At 36.4% G+C, this 21,673-nt stretch overlaps 1 protein-coding gene and 1 pseudogene across 5 annotated transcripts; both read left to right on the top strand.

The window, feature by feature from the left end:
• Positions 1 to 858: 858 nt before the first annotated feature.
• Positions 859 to 1,349, top strand: LOC138170081 (cytochrome b-c1 complex subunit 7 pseudogene; annotated as a pseudogene).
• Positions 1,350 to 2,352: 1,003 nt separating this feature from the next.
• On the top strand, positions 2,353 to 3,329 carry LOC138170079 (small ribosomal subunit protein uS5-like). Of its 5 annotated transcripts, none has more exons than XM_069099500.1 (2): positions 2,353 to 2,406; positions 2,541 to 3,329. In XM_069099500.1, the coding sequence occupies exon 2, from the start codon at positions 2,596 to 2,598 to the stop codon at positions 3,286 to 3,288; it is 693 nt and encodes a 230-aa protein (XP_068955601.1). In that variant the 5' UTR covers positions 2,353 to 2,406; positions 2,541 to 2,595; the 3' UTR covers positions 3,289 to 3,329. The 5 variants fall into 5 exon arrangements, with proteins under 5 accessions (XP_068955601.1, XP_068955599.1, XP_068955600.1 ...); XM_069099498.1 differs by having other exon boundaries at positions 2,360 to 2,394; positions 2,459 to 3,329; XM_069099499.1 differs by having other exon boundaries at positions 2,360 to 2,406; positions 2,525 to 3,329.
• The last annotated feature ends 18,344 nt before the right edge of the window (positions 3,330 to 21,673 follow it).

Genomic DNA, 21,673 nt, shown 5'->3' with positions numbered 1-21,673 from the left:
TTCACTTCCCCTTCTTTCCTCTCTTCTCTTCCTTTTTCTTCTCTCTGTTCATTTCCTTTCCTCTCTTCCCCTCCCTTTCCCTGCTTCTGTCTTTTCACTCATGTTATCTCCTCTTCCTCTCTATGATTCCCCTTCTGTTTTCTTCTTTTCTCTTCCCTCTTTGCTGTTCATTTATCCTTCTGTCCGTTATCCTCTCTCTCCCCTTCTCTTCTTTCCTCTAATTTCTCTTCACCACCTTTCCCTTTTGCCCCTTTCCTCTTTATTTCCTCCTCTCTTTTCTCTTGCCCTCCTCTACCTCTTCTCTCCTCTCCACTGTTTCCCCCTTACCTACTCTTCCCTCTCTTTCACTGTTCTTTTCTTTGAATTCATAGCTTCATCTATGAGCTCTATATAAATGACTGCTAAATTTGTATCCCCCACTCTTAATTTTCTCCATGATTCATACTGCTTATAGGGCAACTAAAAGGGTGGAGATTGATTGAGTCAAAGTCACTCTCACCTCTCTTAAAGTTACTGACAAAATGCTAGGCCTGACAATATCTTTATCCAGTGTATCATTCATCTAGATGTTTGATGTATGTGCAAGAGCTAAGAATTTCAATTTCATTATTAAAAGACCTTGGACTAAATACAAATATCCTTGATCAACTTAGAAGTCCTTAAAAACAATTGCATGAATTGGAGTGATGTTTCATGTGGAGTATATTTAGATTGGTTGAGAAAACTTGATCATATCCTTTGGCTTTTATGTAAAATGGCAAGCTAATTTGTTATCCAAATATTTGAAAACCTGGCAGTTTTGAGGAAAATTCCAGAGAAGTCTTTGAGAAGAATTGTTAAGAAAGGAGGAGAGACCTCTCCACAGCAAGATGGCGACGCGGGTACCTTCTGTAGCATCAAGCCCATGGCTTGAAAGTCTTCGAAAATGGTATTACAGTGCTGCAGGATTCAACAGACTTGGGTTAATGTGTGATGACACACTTTATGAAGATGAAGATGTTAAAGAGGCTATAAGGAGGCTTCTCGAGAATCTGTATAATGATCGAATGTTTCGCATCAAGAGAGCTCTGGATCTGACCATGAGGCAGCAGATCTTGCCTAAAATCCAGGGGACAAAATATGAAAAGGACAAATTATATCTTCAACCATATCTGAAGGAGGTTATACGTGAACGAAAAGAGAGAGAAGAATAGAATAAGAAATAATCACATCAAAAGAATCTATCAATATATGTCTTCAAATATTTTTTAATAAGAATGGTTGTGCAAAATATGAGGTTAAACATTTGTAACTGTGTGATGCAAATTTAATTTAAATAAATGACTATCATAGGAAGTTGTAAAAAAAAAGGATTAGAGAACTTAATATTCTCTTGCACCCCCAAATCACTTTAGTCAGAGGAAGAACTTCAAGTCTTTGGAGGACGAGAGGATTTGGGATTTATCATTGTCTTCAGTGTAACAAGAACAATAATAAGAGGTAGCAATATCTGAGTAGAGAGTGAAGAACAAATCAGATATACCAGAAAAGGGTATTTTCAAAGGTCTATAATTATCCTAGTAGAAAACTACAACCTAAGGGGAACTTTGTGGGAAGGAAAGGAAATTCCAGCAACCTAGAGCTGTTATCCTTTTGTCATATATGCTCTAAACTTGGGTTCACTTTCTTCTATTCCCCCCCCATTATTTATTTATTTCTCATTAATTAATTAGTTAATTCATTTATCTATTTATTTATTCATTTGCTTATTTATTTATCTATTCATTTATTTATCTGTTTGTTCATTTATTTATGCATTTATTCATTCATTTATTTATCTATTTATTTATTTATTCATTCATCTATTTATTTATTTATATTTTAGTTTTCAACATTCATTTCCACAAGATTTTGAGTTCCAAATTTTCTCCCCATCTCTCCCCTACCCCCACACCCAGCTGGCAAGAATACCACTTTCTTTCATTTTTATTATTTTTTTTTTAATTTTAACTTCCAGAATAAAACTAGCATTTCTATAACATGGTATAATAAAAAAGGTGATTACACATTAAACTACAAAGCTATTATATACAATTGGCTATTCCTTTTAAATCTTCACTTTCTTGGGATTTTGCTCATACTTCTATTAGTGTATGTCACTGACTTTTGGGGGGAATATTTGCCCTGAATTTTCTTACTATACCACCTTAGTGCATATACCTTTCTAAAAGATAATTAAACCTGACAACACAATAGCTATCAACTGATACACACGAGATGAAGAACACTAATGGGGCTAGAGTACTAGAAGATGCATACACACCCTAGTCCCTCAAAGGTACCCCTAAAATCCAGAGATTAGAAATAACCTTTTGGCTTCTACTTCTAGTGAACACCAAATGGCGGACGACGCCGGTGCTGCAGGAGGTGCGGGAGGCCCCGGGGGCCCTGGCGTCGGAGGCTGGGGCGGCTTTGGCAGTGGCTTTGGCAGTGGGGGCCGAGGTCGAGGCCGGGGCTGTGGCCGAGGCCGGGGCCGTGGCCGCAGGGCCCGAGGAGGAAAGGTGGGAAGACAAGGAGTGGGTTCCTGTTACTAAGCTGTGCCGGCTAGTCAAGGACATGAAGATCAAGTCTTTGGAAGAGATCTATCTTTTCTCCCTTCCTATCAAGGAGTCTGAAATCATAGATTTCTTCCTGGGATCTTCATTGAAAGATGAGGTTCTGAAGATCATGCCTGTTCAGAAACAAACTAGAGCTGGACAACGTACCAGGTTCAAGGCTTTTGTGGCCATTGGTGACTACAATGGCCATGTTAATCTGGGTGTCAAGTGCTCCAAGGAAGTGGCCACAGCTATTCGAGGTACTATCATTCTGGCCAAGCTGTCCATCGTTCCTGTGAGACGTGGCTACTGGGGGAACAAGATTGGCAAGCCTCACACAGTACCCTGCAAGGTCACTGGGCGATGTAGGTCGGTTCTGGTGCGCCTGATCCCCGCCCCTAGAGGTACTGGCATTGTCTCAGCTCCTGTGCCTAAGAAGCTGTTGATGATGGCTGGAATTGATGACTGCTACACTTCTGCGAGAGGCTGTACTGCCACTCTGGGCAATTTCGCTAAAGCTACCTTTGATGCCATCTCCAAAACATACAACTATCTAACCCCAGACCTGTGGAAGGAGACTGTGTTCACTAAGTCTCCTTATCAGGAATTCACCGACCATCTTGTGAAGACTCACACTCGAGTATCTGTCCAGAGGACCCAGGCAGCTGCTGTGGCAACCACATACATGGTTTTTTATAAACAAATAAATTGAACTATGCCTGCTAAGACAATTAAAAAAAAAAAAAGAAATAACCTTTTGTAGAGCTGACCTGCCACTGTGACTGTGGTTTAGGATAGTAGACTCAAAGCTTTAACTAATGGCATATTGACACTTCAAACTCAGTATCTCCTGAATGAAACTCTTAAAATCTAACTTCTCTATTTCAATTATTAGAACTAGTTGAACCTAATTTAATGATCAGTACCTATATTTCATCTTCGATTCTTTCTTCTTTTCTATTTCACAAATGCTTCAAAAGTCAACTCTTTATGATTTTATAGTACCTATCACATATGTGCCTTCTATAAAGCCAATACAAGCAGATGAGGAAACTGAAGCAAAGAGGGTTAAGGGACTTGACCAGGGTCACACAGTTGGTAAGTGCCTGAGGCTGGATTTGATTTCAGGTCCTCCTGCCCTCCCATCATTTCAAAAAGCTTTTCTCATTATGCGTGCCTTCTCTCTTCCTCATTCTAACATCTTTTTATACACTCTCTACTTTCCTGCTGTCTATGCACATGCCTATATCTCTTTCTATCCTTAATTTAAAACAAACATATACATATATATGTATACATATACATACATATGTGTGTGTGCATGACTTTCCTTATCTGTAAAATGAGCTGGAGAAGAAAATGGCAAACCACTCTAGTATCTTTGCCAAGAAAACACCAAATGGGGTTACAGAGAGTCAGAAATGACTGAAATGACTCAACAACAACAATAACAACATGAGATCAAGGACAGAAGTCAAATAGTTGCCTTGATAAAGATAATTTTATCCTCTGAGACTGGAGAAAAGGAGGGAACTCTTGAGATAATTTGATATGTACAAATGAGGAGGGAAGGAAAGGGAACTTCCTCCAATATGGAGTCATTCATGAGATCTTCCTGATTATTGTCACTTTCTTCCTCTTAATACATACATTGTATTTACTTACTTGTGTACATGTTGCCTTCCTCTAATAGAAATGTAAGAACATTGAGGGAAGGTACCATTTTTTTTCTTTTTTCATATATTCGGCTCCTAGAATAGTGACTGTTATATGGTAGATACTTAATAAAACTTGTAAAATTAAAAAAAATGTAATCTGTATTTGAGCCTAGCTAGTCCCATTCAGAATATTCTTGTACATTATATGGTTTCTAATGAGATAATAGCATGCATGGGCAAAGCCATTTCCTGGAAGCTTACTGAAAGACTGAGTACATCATACCTGCCTACTAAGATACAGAGAGCTACAGTTTACAGGAATGAAGATTATTCTGTGCCGTACTATTAATCTTTGTGAGTCCAGTCATTACCAAAATTTAACAAGGAGGTTAAAAAAGTAATTATATAATGACAAGAAAAGAGAGAAGCTTTGCATCGGATACCTTTTAAATATTCTGCCCATGAGACACCTTTGAACTCAAGCTTCATCCCGCTCAGTGGTGTGAATAAAAAAGAAACCAAAACCAAACAAACCCCCAAATCCAACTCAGACATTCTTCCTTGGAGAACCAGTCTCTGTTTAACATTCCATCTTCATATACTGTCTACATTGTTAAATTGCCTGAAACTGCAGAGCAGTCAAGCAGTACACAAATTAAGGCACAAAGTAATCGGATTTCAATCACTAAAAATTCACAGCTCAATTAAGTTATTTACTGAGATGTTTGTCTTAGCTGCAAAATTCTTTGCATATTTATTGCCACTTCACACTAACCTTTTAAAAATATCCTGATGTGAAAATAAAAAGGCACATTTGTTTTATAAGGCAGGTTAAAGTTATGGCTTCAGGTATTTAAAACTGAATAAAAAGTCAATTACCTTCAGGTTTGCCAAGAGAATGATTAGGTATCTATAATAGAAAATGGACTGCAAATTGCCCTGTTATGTTTTGTCTCTGAAAAAGGATGACAAAAATATATGATTTTAGGTAATATTCCAGTGTTCTGCTCTTTCTTCCATTTTGTGTGGCTGAAGATAAATCTAATTTTTTTCCAAGGCTCAGCAGATCCAAGTTCCCTCTTACAGAACCTGACATTAAATTTGGTTGAATTTCTTTAGATAATTCATTAAAAAGCACCCTCAGCTTTTAAAATTTACTTCATTGTCAAATGGGTATAATAATTACTAACCACTTTCAATCAAAGGGAAAATATAATGGTTCCTCTGATCTTATGCATAAAGTACCTTGAAATTGTGGGAGAAAATGCACATTACATATAATTCTCTATGCTTAATGTTGTAACAAGTATATATTTAAGAATATTTCTTGAAGACTGGTATCACAGGAGCCTAGATCTAGGGCTAAAAAAAAAACCTCATAGATCATCTAGTCAAGCTTCCTAATTTTACATATTGGGAAACTGATACCCAGGGAAGTTAAGTTATTTGTGAATGAGGCAGAATTTGGACTCCAAACCACAAGTTCTAGAGTCAGTGCTCTTTCATAAATGTATTGGTCTAAGTTGTATATGATGAGGTCATGTTTATAGCCATTCAATTAATGTAAATTAAAAAAAAATCTTTCTCCCATCTTCCCCTTTGCTATTTATATAAAAGCTGCAACAAAATATCAACTCCCTATCCCAGATCTTCAGCGAGAAAGAAAACCTCTCTCCATTATACTTTTTGCTACACAGAATCATGGAATAACAGAATCTTATAGTTAGGGACTTCAGATATCATCCAGTTCTCACATCTGAAGCAGAAAGCCTCAAAACAACATCCTTGACAAGTAGGAAGAAAGGGAAGGGAAAATTATTTATTGGGTCTGCTATGATTCTTAGCACTGTGCTAAGTGTTTTAAAATTCTTACCTCATTTGATTCTCACAGGAACCCTGTGAAGTACATGTTATTATTTTCATTTTACAATTCAAGAAACTAAGGCAGAGAGAGGCTGTTATTCATCTGGGGTCACAGAGAGTATATGTCTGAGGTTGGATTTGAATTCTAGTCTTCCTGGCTTCAGGCTTAGCATTCTATTCATGGGGCCACCTAACTACCTCAAGCTGCCTTCATAACAAATAGTTTTAAAGCCTCTGCTTGAGGAATCTTGGAGATGAATGGAAAACTTATCTCAAAACTCACTAGGCTTGTGGACCGCCCTCATTACTAGGAAAGTTTTCTGTAGGGTGATGGATTTTCTTATTCTTGCATAAACTTATGGATGGATGCTCACTATTGGTTTATGGCAGCTAGACTTGGAGAATTAAAGTGTTAAAATATCATAAGCAACACTCAATGCATATCTTTTAAGATCCAATCAACAAAACAGTGCAGGTGTATAGATCATAAATCTCACTGTTAAGTTAAATTTGCTCTGACAAACATTCCTTTGAGACAAGAGGTTGAGCCTTGAATAGTTGAAGCTATTCTGATTTTCTTCACTTTTCTGAAGATGCTGGAAGCTACAGTTAGAAGTAAGGTGTTATGAACTCATGGGATTTAAAGGACCACTAACTTAAGGATGTTGCTTAAAATTTTTGTTAAATATATGCTCTCTCAGTGTTTTAAAGAAAGTGATGAAGATTTAAAAGTAAATTTCCCATGAAATGGTTTAGACTGTAGAGTATCATCATTATCATTAGCTATTCTCTCAATTCTCAGTTTTCTGAGAGAAGAGTAAGGGGGAAAAATCCCACTAAATAGACTTAAATCGCTATGTATGCTCTTTGATTTTTAACAGAATAGTTCTTTTGGTGCACAGTGCTGCTTCTTCTGGAACATTTAAAAACTAATCACAGAAACAGAACACAATTTTGGGGATGTATTGGTGTCCAATTGAGCTTAAATATGGCAAAAACAAAAAGTTGTTACCAATGGTGAGAATGGTCCTTTTATTTGATGATTAGGCTTGTTCATGTGCTTCAGCCACCACTGTTAAAGGAAGGCATATCTTGCTTTGCAGGATATGGCATACTATTCTGTTCAGCACTGAAAATGTAAATGCTGTAGGCACAGTTTCTTCACTGAGGCTGATGGTGCTGATGACCTGCTATGCCATTAAAAACCTGAAAGTCAAGCTTCTGTACCCTACATAGCTGAGCCATCCTTCCCTCATCCAGAAGCAGTGCTGCCCCATTAGCTTTACTAGTCTTAAGGGTAAATTTAATAATGTTCTCACCATTTTCCTATTGGCCATGCAATAGAAGTAAAAGTCTTTAATGGTGATTTGAAGAGTTCCAGGAATCAGGATGGTTGGATTACTTTCAATAAAATAAAAAAAAATCAAATTATGTTGTGAACCATGATGAAACAAAAATGCTTTGGTGTAGCTTACTGTTAGTCTCCTTTCCCAAATTAAGTCAGTTAACCTTGGACTCACAAACTCAGTTAGCCAGTTTCTTAAGTTTCCCCTTCTCATAAAGTCCTTCCAAATTAAAATCTCCTTAAAGGATATGTTTCATTATTCAGTTTAAAAAAAATGAAGTCCAGGGTTCTTCAGATAGGAGAGCTGATAGATTGTAAAATTGAAATCATTTGAAATTTCTAAAAAAATGGGTACTTAAAAATGCTGAAATGTCTCCCTACAACGTAGAACTGATCATGTCACACTCCAACTCAATAAACTCTAAGCTCCCTATTAGTTACAGAGTCAAATATAAAATCTTTGCTAAAACTTTTTTTTCAGGTTGCAAAGAAAGATTACAACTGATGGAATTATCAGTGGGAAAGAGAAAACAAAACAAGACAAGAAAAAGAAATGCAGCAAATAGTTTGTTTCAATCTGCATTCAGACTCGGCATCTCTTTCTCTGGATGTGGGTATCTCTTGATCATGAGTCTTTTGGAGTTGTATGTATCTATATAACCTTACATTGCTTAGAGGAGCCCAGTCTATTGAGGTTAGTCATCACACCTACATTATATATGTAATTGTGTACAGACTTCTCCTGGTTCTGCTTTTCTCTTTCAGCATCATTTTATATAAGTCTCTCCAGGTTGTTATGAAGTCCATCTGCTCTTCATTTCTTAGAGCACAGTAGTATTCCATTACATTCATATACCACAACTTGTTTAACCATTCCCCAATTGATGGACATCCCCTTGATTTCCAATTCTTTGCCACCACAAAAATAGCTGCTATAAATATTTTTTGTACATATGGGTCCTTCTCCCAGTTCTCTGATCTCTTTGGGATATAACCCTAGAAGTAGTATTGCTGGGTCAAAGGGTATGCACTTATTTATAGCCCTTTGGGCATAGGTCCAGATTGCTTTCCAGAATGACTGGATAAGTTCACAACTCTACCAACAATGCATTAGTGTTCCAATTTTTCCACATCCTTTCCAGCATTTGTCATTTTCCTGTTTTTTTCATCTTAGCCAATCTGGCCAGTGAGATGTGGAATCTAAGAGTTGTTTTGATTTGCATTTCTCTAATCACTAGTGATTTAGAATATTTTTTTTCATATGCTTATAGATATCTTTAATTTCATCCTCTGAGAACTGCCTGTTCATATCCTTTGACCATTTATCAATTGGTGAGTGGCTTATATTCTCATAGATTTGACTCAATTCTTTGTATATTTGAGAAATGAGGCCTTTATCAGAGACACTAGTTGTAAAAATTCTTTCCCAATTTACCACTTTCCTCTTAATCTTGGTAACTTTGGCTTTATTTGTATAAAATCTTTTCAATTTAATGTGATCAAAATTATCCATTTTGCATTTTATAATGCTCTCTAACTCTTGTTTCATCATGAAGTCTTCCCCTCTCCATAGATCTGACAGGTAAACTATCCCTTGATCTCCCAGATTGCTTACATTATTGGCCTTTATACCTAGATCATGCACCCATTTTGATTTTATTTTGGTGTTCAGTGTTTCACTAAAACTCTTAAAGTCCTTCTTACCTTTCCAGTCTTATGCTTTATTATCTTCTCTTCATTCTACAATCCAGCAACAGAGACCTTATTGTTGTTCCCACCAGACATTCCATCTCCTGACCTAGTGGCCTTCTCCCATGCCTAAAATGTTCTCCCTTCTTACCTCTGCCTCCAGGCCTCCTTCACCTAAATTTTTACCTTCTTCAGCAGGCTTTTCCCTATCTCCCTTATTATTAATACCTTCTATCCAATATTACCTCCATATACATATACACACATAAACAAATAAATACGTATTATATTGCATGTTACGTGAATAGTTAATTTATATGTTGTCTTCCCCTTTTGAATATGAGTGCCTGGAAGGCAGGGGCTGTTTTTTTTTCTGTCTTTCTTTTTTACTTTCTTTGTAACTGTCATGCTTAGCACAAGGGTAGCATAGCCCATGGTAAATGCATAAAAAATATGTGTTGACTTTACTCAGAGAATATATTTTGACATTTCCATCTAATCTAGCTAAGTGTAAAAGAATAGAGCATTATAGCAAAGAAGGTATTTGGACTTTGTATCTAGCACCCAGACAAATGACCCTAGCAATCTAAGAAGTGACCTAAGGGACTGGAATTTTCAGGCTCCTTGGGTATGGGATTCCATAATCTTCTGAAGCTCATGTCATAAATACATAACAGTGTGTTCTGGGAGTGATCTATAGGATTATCAGGTTGAATGAGATACATTTTATCTAAACATACTCTTTTAATGGGTAAAACCAGCCTTTAAAACATAGTGCATATTCTGTCATTGGGGCTACCTAAGAAGACCTGAGACATTCCATTAAAAAGAAACAGTTTGGAATATCTCCATTTGCCTGGGATGACCTTAGTCAAAATAATACTTTACTTATCTTCTTTGTTTGTTTGTTTATTTGGTTTTTGATCCTGGTGGTAGTCTACCAACCCCACATCTTTCTGTTTCTCTAATTATTTTGCCTTATTTCTGGCCTGTGATTTTCATTTCCTAACCTATCCTGGTGAGGAATATTAGGCTATGCTCCCAATTTCATTTCTGGACAGGTTTTTGCTGTCCTATCCTCAATCTGGAGTTCTTCTTCTCTTCTTCAAGCTGCCTAAACCAGTTCTTTTTACCCCATCCTTTACTTTAATTGCCAATCTTGGTGCCTTTTTATGAGACAAAAACTCTATCTTCACTCAGGTTAGTCAGAACCTGAAGGACAAGTCCTCAACTCTTTTCTAGGACGTGCCCCTGGATAAACCCCAGTGTTCGACTTCATGGCTGGGTGCTTGGGTTAATAACTTTGAACTTATAAGTAAAAAGTATATCTTTTCATTACCAAATTTGTCATATGACCTTATCAGTTCTGATGAAAGTCAGATTTGTTATTTTTATGACCATAACCTTCAATCTTCTTTTTTGTCTTTTCAAAATCATTAAGAAGTGATAATCAAAGCCATTTTTGAGTCACAGAATCATGGGTTTGAAGGGACCCCAGTGAGCATTTAATCCAATCTATAATTTGAAAAAGTGTCCTTGGTATTGGGACAGCTAAGTGGCACAGTAGATAGAATTCTGGACCTGGAGTTAGAAAGACTCAGTTTTGGGAGTTCAAATCTGGTCTTAGACACTTACTAGTTTGGTGACCTTGGGGAAGTTACTTAACCCTGTTTGCCTTAGTTTTCTCATCTATAAAATGAGAGAAGGAAATAGTAACCCACTCCAGTATGTTTGCCAAGAAAACTCAAATGGAATCATGAAGAGTTAGACCTGACTGAAACAACTGAACAATCTTTGGTACAAAAAAATGTAACATACTTCTGCTTAAATTCCTCCAGGACAATGAAACCCACTGCCTCTGAAACCAGACCATTATACTTTCGGAAAGTACTATTAGGAATTCACTTTTCTTATATCACTTCCAAACTTTCCTCTTAGCAAATCTATCCCTTCTTCTAGCTCTGCCTGATGAGTCCAAATGACACGCAATTCATTTTAATTCCACATGGCAGTCTTTTAAGAGCCCAACAACAGCTATCATATTCTCCTTCAAATGCCTTTTCTCCAGACTAATGACTCCCAGTTCCTTCCAGTAATTTTGGTTTTGCATAGACCTGAGGTAGTACAAAGGTTTGATTACCATTCTTCTAATGCTCTCCAATATATCAATATTCAATGTAGTAATACAAACTGAGAACAACCCTTGAGATGTATTCTGGAAAGGTGAGATTGTCACTTCCTTATTATTGGAAACAACATTTTTTAATGTAGTCTAATAAAGCACTGATTTTTTTGACTATCATATCATGCTGTTTGTATATTGTGTCTGTTGTCCCCTAATACCGCCAAATACTTTTAGACAAACTGGTGTTGAGCTATGCTTTATCTCTTCTCATACTTAAGAAGCTGGTTACTTGGTGTGGCCAGGTGGCTCAGTGAGTAAGAGCACTGGCCCCAGATTTGGGATGACCTGGGGTCAAATCCGGGTTCTGATACTTAGCACCACACCCAGAAATAACTGGTCATATAACCTTGAGCAAGTTACTTAACCCTAATTGCTTAAAAAAAAAAAGAAGCTGTTTACTTGAATTAAATTATAAGGCTCTACATTTATCCCTATTATATTTCATCTTATTGAATATCCAGGGAAATCACGAAAAGCAGGTAAGATGGAGAGTTAGCATTTCTGTATATCAAACTAGATTATAAAGCACTAGTTATCAAAATCATCTAGTGTTGATTAAAAAATAGAGACTGATCAATGGAACAGACTGAACAAGAGAGAATGAATACATTTTCTCTTGTTTTATTCAATCAGTCAAATATTAAGCTTTGAGGATGTACTTACTATATTTTAGGTATTGTACAAGAAGCTGGGATTACAAATATAAAATTAAAATAGTACCTACTCTCAGTGAACTTACATTCAATTTGGGGAGACAATGCTAGATATATTTTATTCCTTGTTCGTATCTGTCAAAATCTCTCAGGACCCTGACTTTGCTAAACTATGTTAGTGATTGCTCATAGCATTGTGTTCTTGTCACCTGTAAATTTGAAAAGATTTCCAATTATGTTTTTCTCCAAGTAATTGATAAATATGCTCAACAGCACAGGGTCAACCAAAGGTACCTAGAGTAAGTCTTGTGTATTGTAATTACCATACACTAAGATGGGTGTTTCTTCCATCAACATTCTATATTCATTCTACACAGATGAATGTCCCTTTTATCTTGGAATTCTTATTTCATGTAAAGGAGTTCCTACTTTGAAGAAATATCTTCTCATTATGTTCAGTTTAATTTGAATATAAATGTATTCCTGGCTTTAGGACCCTACTGAATCCAACACCTGCTGTCTCAAAAGACTAATCATTTGAAGTTGCAGCAGCTTGAAAGATAGTCTTTTACATAGCTCCTGATTATAAGAGAGGCCATTTTTTGAATTGGTTGCTTTTAAAAAAAATCTAGATTTTCTGAAAAGACCTACTTTCTCCCAAACTTCAAATAGCCTGCACAGTTTGGATTGAAATGCTATATTTCCTAGAGGCTGCCACAGGCTTTATGATGTAAGCCTATGGAGAATTAGGATTCAGGCGAAAGAGACTGAATATAAAAAAAAATAAACAAGACATAGCTTTGAATTTTTTCAAGTCAAAAAAATCTTGTCTGTTGAATTTATACAAAATTATATTAATGTAGAAGACTATAATATTTAGAAAAAAACTTGACCCTTTAATCTTCATACTTTAGCTGTCTGGTTATTTGTTTTTCTCTTTTAGAATTAGAAAAAAGTTTTAAAATCCTTCCTCAATTATTAACTGTGTGATTATTGTAAATCACTTTAACTCTTTGAGTATCAGTTTTCTTATCTATAAAATGGAGACATTTACCCTATTACAGGAAGCATCTAATTCCCAAGGTTATTGAGAGGCTCAAATGACATAATCTACATAGACAATATTATAAACTTTAAAATGCTCTATAAATGAAATTTATTATGATATTGTGCTTCCCTTAAAACTCTGCTCAAATGACACTTTCCATATACTGCTTTCCTGATCCCCATAGCTGCTATTGTCCTGCCTGAAAATTTACTTGTATTTACTTCATATATAATAATTTATGCACATTTTTCATTTTTGTCTTTGTATACCTAATGCCTAACTCAGTTCTTGTAACATTGTAGGTGCTTATGAAGTGTGAATTGATCAATTGGTTATCATTCCATTCAATACTAGAAGTCTGCAACTTTGTAAAAATGTGTTTTCCTGGATGAGTGCAAAAGTGACCTAGTAGAGGTAGGGAATCAACAAGGTTTGAAGCTTCCCAAGCTTTCTAATTAAGGACTGAAGTCCTGCTTAATCAACCATAGACTCCCAGCATGTAATTTCCTTTCTAGGAAGGAGTGAAGTGTTCTAGTCAATTAGCTATTTTGGACCACAGATTCAGAGAATTTTAGTGTTGCAAAGAATCTTAAAGATTATGATGCTTATGCTTTCATTTTAGAAATGAGGAAACTGAGGCATAGGGATTGGCAAAGATTATCCTATTAGTGGCAGAATTGAAACTAGAAAGATGGTCTTCTGATATCACAAAAGTACATTTTCTTGCTCTACACTAGTTAATTTTTTCCCCTGTGTCCAGAAATGTTCAATGCACTTCCCAAAGCACCCAGCATTTCCATTCATTAATAATTTAAAAAATTCTTAAGTATTATCTTGATATTTGGATACAATGCCTCTGAATTCATATTATTATATTGGGTATTCCTTTCCTTGCCATAATTAATAAATCTATAAACATTTAGTAAGTGCCTACCGTGTTCCAGTCACTGTGCTAATCTTTGGGGATACAAAAAGAGCAAAAGATAGTTCCTACCCTTAAGGAGCTTACAATCCAATGGAACAAAATCTCCCAGTTGCTTTTTATCCTGTGCATTTCTTGTACTTGTACTTACAGACCTCCCCAGAGAGGAGCTGACCAAAATTTTGCATATTTTCCTTTAGGCTGGATGGATGCTTTTTTTTTAAATTATGTGCGGGTACCAGTGTATGCTTGAGCTGTCCATTTATTATCCTTTACTCTTTCTATATTATTGCTAGTTCATCTTTACCATTTATACATTTTGTGGGTGATATCTTTTATTTTGCTTCTTGAATATAGGCTACTACTGAAAATGTGTTCTATCCTCCTTATGACCACCGTGTGTCTCTCTGTTGTGCTTTATGTTCCCTATTAATTTGATCCTTCAGAAGTTGTATATAAATTTTCAACACTATGGCATCATTGGGTGAATATTTGGGTTGAAAAATTTGGATTTTCATCTTAGAAAATAGCTTGAGACTATACCACATGATTTCCCGAGTATAATCTAGACCATCTTGTTGATCCTTTAGTGCCTGTTCCATATGTACCAATTCAATGGACCGAGTTCCCAGTTTCCTGCTACTCCGAAAATAGTTATTGAAAGTAATTCATATAGCTTTATTTTCATTGTTTGGACTGGACCTTTGATTTTAATGGTAAAGGAAATTCCTCATGATGAAACTTCTTCTATCGATCCATTTTGGTACCTGTTCTGTAATTCACAGTTTTAGAGAGTTTACTATTAGTTTTTTCATGGATCAATAGGTGGTAGATGGTCTAACTTATATAAAGGATTGAATTCTCAGTTTTGAATGGTTGACCAAGCATCTGTAGAGGGACAATGGAACTAAGATCTAATTTTATAGGCTTGAACTGAGATGACAGAATGAGAAGATAATACATTTAGAGCTGAAAGACACTCCAGAGTTCATTTAGTCTAACCTACTCCTTTTTAGATGAGGAAACAAATTCAGAAACGCAAAGATACTTGCCCAAGGTCACTTAGGTAGCAAGTAGTAAACCTGTGATACCTCTTTGGTCTAGGTTACAAGAGACAGACTTTGTATCACAGTCATTTTGGGGAGATTGAACAGTTTTGAATCCACTGCCCGGGTGCAATAACAGTTGTACCATTCTTTGCAAAGAATAATACAAAGTAAATTACTGTGATGCTCACCCCTCTCCTCCAAACCTGGTTCCTCTCCCAGCTTCTCTCTTTCAGCTGATGGTGTCACCATCCTCCCAATCACCCAGGTTTGAAATGTTAGAGTTATCTTTGACTGTTCTCCTTCACTTACTCCACACATCTAATCAGTTGCCCTGCCCTGACCTCTAATATATATATTTTCCCTCTATTATTTTCTCTTGACTCCTATTGTAATGCCCCCCCCCCCCATCTTTCCATCCCTACCCAAGGTCTCTTCATTCCTGGTTTGGACTATTAGAATAACTGTCTAAATGATTTTGATACCAGTATGTTCTTCAAGCAATTGCCAAAATCATGTCCTTAAGGCACTAATAGGACCACATCACTATCTATCTCCCACTATCCAGTTTTCAGTAGATCTTTATTTTATACTTTCATACTGAATAAACTGGTGCGTTCTTAGCCTGGCATTTAATATCTTTCATAACCTGGGTGCTGCATATTTTGGTACTTGAGATGTTTAATGTGGACAAAAGAAGCCTAAGGGATAACATGATACCACCTTCAAGTTTTTCAGGGCTTTAATTTGGAAGAGGGATTAGATATTTGGGGATTCTCCTTGGCCAAAGAAGGGGGAAATGGAGCAATAGGGATAAATTCCAAAGAAAATTTTTGGTTTGTAAATTTTTGTTTGAATAAATAAAAACTTGCTAACAATCAGAGCTATTCTGGCACAAAGTAGCTACATAGAAATTGTTTGTTGAATTGTTGCTTTATTGATTGAAAGTGTGCAATGTGTAACAAGGGGCCCATCATCAGAGGTTTTCTGGCAAAAGGCAGATGACCTCCAGTAGGGTCTTTTGCAAAGGGATTTTTCAGTGGCTAAATGGCCACTGAAGTACCTTTAAATTCTGATCCTTTTATGATCTCTGGTCCCATTTCCTTTGTTCTAGCAATATTATTAGGCTACTTAGTGGTTCAGTGGATAGAGTGCTAGACATAGAGTGAATAAGCCCTGACTTCATATCCTACTATCTATGTGACCCTAAGCAAGTTACTTAACCTTTTTTAGTTTTAGTTTATTTATGTGAAAAATGGGAAAATAATTACATGTGCCTTGCTGGGTTAATAGAGGATAACTCAAGATAATATTTTAAAGTGCACTGCAAACATTACAGTACTATATAAATGCTATTATTAGAATGAATAAGTTCTTACTAAATGCCCATTGGCTCATTGACTAATTTTGATATTTCCCTGTTTAGAATACATTCTGTTCTCTTTTCCACTTGTTGAAACCCTTATCTTCCTTCAAGGAACAGTTTAAGTGTCATCTCTTTTATATAATGTTCCCTGATATCAATAGTAGAAAATGACTTCTCCTCTTACTTAAAGTTTCTTAGAGTAATTTGGATGTCTCCTTTCCTATTACTGCATTTTGTATTCTATCACATTTCTTTGTTTACTTGGTATATTTGCTTCTTACCTTATAACATTCTTGAGAGCAGCCCTGTGGTGGTTTTTATTTTTGACTCGAATGTCTAGCATGATGCCTTGCACAGACTCAGTGCTTGATAAATATTGAATTGAATTCATTTATATAAAGTGAGAGGCAGGCTTAGATTATCTCTAAATTCTTTCCCAATCTCAATCTTATGGTCATGTGAGCTATAAATGAACCAGTGATTCCTGAACAAATACTGAGGACTGATTTAAAACAACCTGGACTCTGACATGAACGAAACATAAATAAAGCAACTTCTAAGTTAAAACATGTTCTGTTGGGACGGCTAGGTGGCTTAGTGAATAAAGAACCAGTCCTGGAGTCAGGGGGACCTGAGTTAAAATATAGCCTCAGACACTTGATGCATTTACTATCTGTGTGACCTTGGGCAAGTCACTTAACCCCAATTGCGTTGCCTTCCCCCCTCCAAAAAAATACTTGTTCTATTGCTCTTCAAGGTAATCAAAGGTCTAAAAGCAGAAATATTTGATAAGTGTATTTAATTGAACAACTGTTTTATTTTGCTGATAGCTAATCATATATGATATATGATTTATATCACTCATTTTTAAAAGTATTACTGTCCTTTAGTTATTTTTATTTGAATATCATGTTATAAGTCTCTTATTCCAAGGGATCAGACCACATAAAGAGGGAAAGTGAAAAAAACAGATAGTATTGTAGATTAAGGCTTATTTTTGTGAAGGATAAAATTACAAACATTTATCAAGTGTCTACTATGTGCCAGATACTGTGCTAAGTGGCTTATCGATATTATTAATCTTTACAACAACCCTGGAAGGTAGGTGCTCTTAATATTATTATTTCTATTTTACAGATAGGAAAACAGGCAGATAGAGGTTAAGTGGCATGACTGGTGGTCTTACGACTATTAAGTGTCTGAGGCTGGATTTGAACTTAGATCTTCTTGACTCTATGTCCAGGACTCTATCCACTGGGCTAGTTTACTAGTGCAAATTTTATGGTAGAATCATCTCAATAAAGATCAATAGGGATGAATACTAACAGAAGCTGAAATAGAAAAGACATTGTTATATGAGTAATGATTGGATGTCAACTTAGATAACTGCCATGTTTATCAGATTTTTAGATTATACAATGCTGGAAGGAATAGGCAATATAGAATGAATGGGAAAAATATTAAGCTTACTATGTACCAGGCCCGGTGCTAAGAAATAAGGATATAAATATAAGCAAACAAGATAGTGCCTTCTTTCAATTGGGGAAGACAATCCATATAAGAGAAGGGTGTGTTTTAGACAGGGAAATTACAGTTAATGACTGGATAGTTATCACATACTTTCCAGGAAGGATTATATTGAGTTAATTACAGTTGGAGTTGGAAATTATGTGTCACTGTATGTTGTGGGGGGGGGGGTGGAAGTATGTGAAATATACTTTATGAATATAAGATAGGAGAGGTCATATGAAAAATATCTAGGGATTTTGGTGGGATGCAAAGCCAATGTGAGTTAACAATGAGTTGTGATAGTAACAGTATAGAGCACAGCTAGGAAGTGCATTGGACAGAGCGCCTGACCTAGAGTCAGGAAGACTCATCTTTCTGAGTTCAAATATAGCCTCGGACACTCACTAGCTGTGTGACACTGGGCAAGTCACTTAACCCTGTTTGCCTCAGTTTTCTCATTTTTAAAATGAAGTGGAGAAGGAAATGGCAAACCATTCCAGCATCTTTACCAAGAACACCCCAAATGGTGTCTCAAAGAGTCAGAAACAACTGAAAAACAACTCAACAGCAATATAATCTTTGACCGCTTTGGAGAGTTGCATATGATCAGAAGAAGGTCTGTGTGCTCTTTCTTTCCTGGTCAGACCCCATCTGGAATATCATGATTACTTGTTGGAATGACATTTTTAGAAAAGACATTGACAAGAAGAAGAGCTTCCAAAATATGGAAACCAGGATGGGGTTAGGGCAAGGAGGACCTAGAGAATAGAAGGCTTAGGGGAGACATGATAGCTGTCCTCAAATATTCAAAGGACTACCATATATAAGAGGGATGATACTTGTTTTGCTTGGTGCCAGAGGGCAGAATCAGGAGCAGTGGGTGAATGAAGTTATGGTGAAGCAAATTTGACTTGAAATAAGGAAAAAGCATGATAATCAGAGAGTTATAAAAGTAAATTGGACTGCCTTAGTGGGTAGTGGGTTCTTCCTATTCCATCATTGTTCGGTTATTTGAGAATGAACAAGGGGGTACTTGGTTCTTTCTCACATCACCGGTGATTCAGCAATGAATGAAGGGATAATAGGTGCTCCTTCACTATAGCCCTTCACATCAAGGCTACATTACCGCTTGATGAGAATGTGGTGTGACATTTAAAAATTCATTAGATATAGTTTCTGGGTAATTAATCATTTCATTAATAATGCTAGCATTTTATTATCGAAAGAGTCAGTGACCCTCTTTACTGTCAAAGACCCCTCATTGCAGTGAGCTCACAATTTATATGTCCTTGGAAGAGTGGGTGTTCCTCAGGGTGGCAATCAACTCTGATTGGTTAATATTTAATGAGAGAATGATTATTATAATGAGATGTGGGCTTATTCCAATGAGAGTATTGAGGTAAGTGACACTGAACACCCACATTTTGGTCAAAGAAATATCACTTTCCCTATCTCCTGTCTTACAAAATAGAGAATCCCCATTTTCCAGATCTGTCTGAGTAAACACAATAAGCCGGAATCTACCCATTTGTTTAAACTTAGAATTTCTTTACTGCCTTTGATTAGGGCTTAGATTTCCTGGCTGAGTAAGTCTTTGAGTAAGATTTCCCATACTGTCTGATTTCTGGATGAGGAAGTAGAAAAGGGGAAAATCTTAGGACCTTATTCAATAATTAGTTATTAAATAAAAGAGAGAAATAATCATCTCTCTCAGTGGAAGAGATTCTTGTTCTGGTATAGATGGGATTAGATGGTCCCTGAGATCCTTTCTAACACTGAGATTTTGTGAATGATTTTTTGCTTTTGGAGAAGACTAATGTCCAATTACACCTAAGGTTTACCATTATTAGATGGACACTTTTCAGTCTTTTGGATGTAATAAGACACAATTGTTCTTTCTATTTCCTTATGAAAAATGCTTCACAACACTGATTTTCAGGACTACATGTCTGGGATTAAACTTCAATGTCATGGCCACATAGAAAGTAGACCAGGAGAGTTGAGAATGGAGTGATGTCCGTACCATTCTGACATAGTCATTTAAGATGAAAAATTAAATGAAGAATTTTTTTTCCTGTAGGGTGAAAAGCAACTGATAATCCCCTGTCCAACCATTTTTGTATTCACTGGTTGTTCCATAGATGCACCCAGATTGGGAATAAATTACAACCGAGTTCTGGATTTCCTGCTCCCTGTCTCTATCCCTTCTCCTGGAATCCCAAGAGGCTGGGAATTCCTATCTGGATAGGAGAAGGTGATAAAGGATTGGTAATGTGTGTATGAGAAAAGGTTTAGGGCCTATTTGTCTGTGATCCAAACTGGTTCACTTAGCTCTAGTCACACAAAGAATCTCATAAGCACCCATTTACAGTATGGGGAGGGGTCTTTTGGGAGCCATGGGGTGCTATACAGTTGAAGCATATTGTACAGTTAATTAACCTCCTGGAAAGATGAAAAGAAACTACCCAGTAGCAAAAACTTGACTTAGGTTTATTTTTGTATTTGTGCTTTTTTTTTTTCCATTTGGTTTTCTTCTCCCCAGCCCATTGCCATATGCTGCTGGGACTCAGCTGTAATTATCTAACTCGTAGATGAAACAAGAAGTGAAACAAGAAAATAGAAACTTAACAGCTACTTTTTGGGACTCTGATTTAACCAGAGATGCCTCCATTTTTCAAAAAACAAAAGGTTCATTTAGAGGTTAGAGCTGCGTCCTAGCCCTAGGATTTTAGATATCAAAAAGTTTTAAAGTCATTTTTTTCTAATCTATCTTCCCTTCTTCATGTTGGACCATTGACAACCCTTAGGACAAATTAGTTGCATACATGAGGGTACTACTCTACTATCTAATACTGCATAAAGCAATTCAATCTATACTTATCAGGTGTTTTCATTTGGTCCAGTTTTGTTGATAATTGACTAAAGTTTTCACAGCAGTACTACAAATTAATATTCATTCCCATGTGGCATAGTCTTCCAAGTAAAATCTCCTTACTTATCTCCAAATATAGATCCATAGTTATGGGACAAAAAAAAGCAAAAAGGGGAATTTTAGGGGCAATTTACCTGTAATTTGAAAGCCCAAGAGAGTCCTAACAGTTGGATTTTATCATTTTGACAGGCAAGGTTGATTTGATTGAATTTGTTAAACTGGAAAAACCATTGAGTGTGTGTGTGTGTGTGTGTGTGTGTGCATGCATGTGCATGTATCCTCATAACCCTGGGCACCAGCATATCATCACCAAAGTGTATTGTTTCCACCAGCAGAATGACTCTAGTTAAATATTGCCAGAGGCAGATATGAAGAGTGAGACCACCCACTGGGAGTATAGACTCAGGCAAGTTTCACTTAGTAAGAGTTTGTAGTAATGAGTCTGAAGGGAATAGCAATGGCTGTGAACTCAAGGGGAAAGAATAATACATTTCCTGGGGAGTGTTGTAGTGTTTTGAGGTTTGCTTGTTTCTGTTTATTTGGTTTGTTTTGCCCAGGAAGGTGAGATAGACTTGAAAATATCTAGGTCCCTTTCTTATTCCTCTCATACCCCAATCAGAAAGTCTCCACTCAGCTTTCAAGTTGGTTCATTGCATTGAGTTACTATCAGCAGTGGCAGTCAAATTAAATGAGAGACTCCAGTATTACTTTTAATTATCAGAAATTTGTGTTGCTGCAATTCAATAATTCATCCCCTAGTTGCTAATGTATGGGGCCTGAGACTGAATTTACTTAGAGTTGCCCTTAGACTAGAGATAGAGTTAGTTGCTGGGACCATAATTTGTACCTTTCCAGCTTGGACAGAACCTGATAGAGTTTGT

This window comes from Petaurus breviceps, unplaced genomic scaffold (assembly GCF_028583685.1).
Source record: "Petaurus breviceps papuanus isolate PSGF00001 unplaced genomic scaffold, PetGlider_PUasm1.0 38, whole genome shotgun sequence".
Lineage (NCBI taxonomy): Eukaryota > Metazoa > Chordata > Mammalia > Diprotodontia > Petauridae > Petaurus > Petaurus breviceps.
The sequence above is the reverse complement of the archived record's forward strand: the minus strand, read 5'-3'. Positions and strand labels throughout refer to the sequence as shown.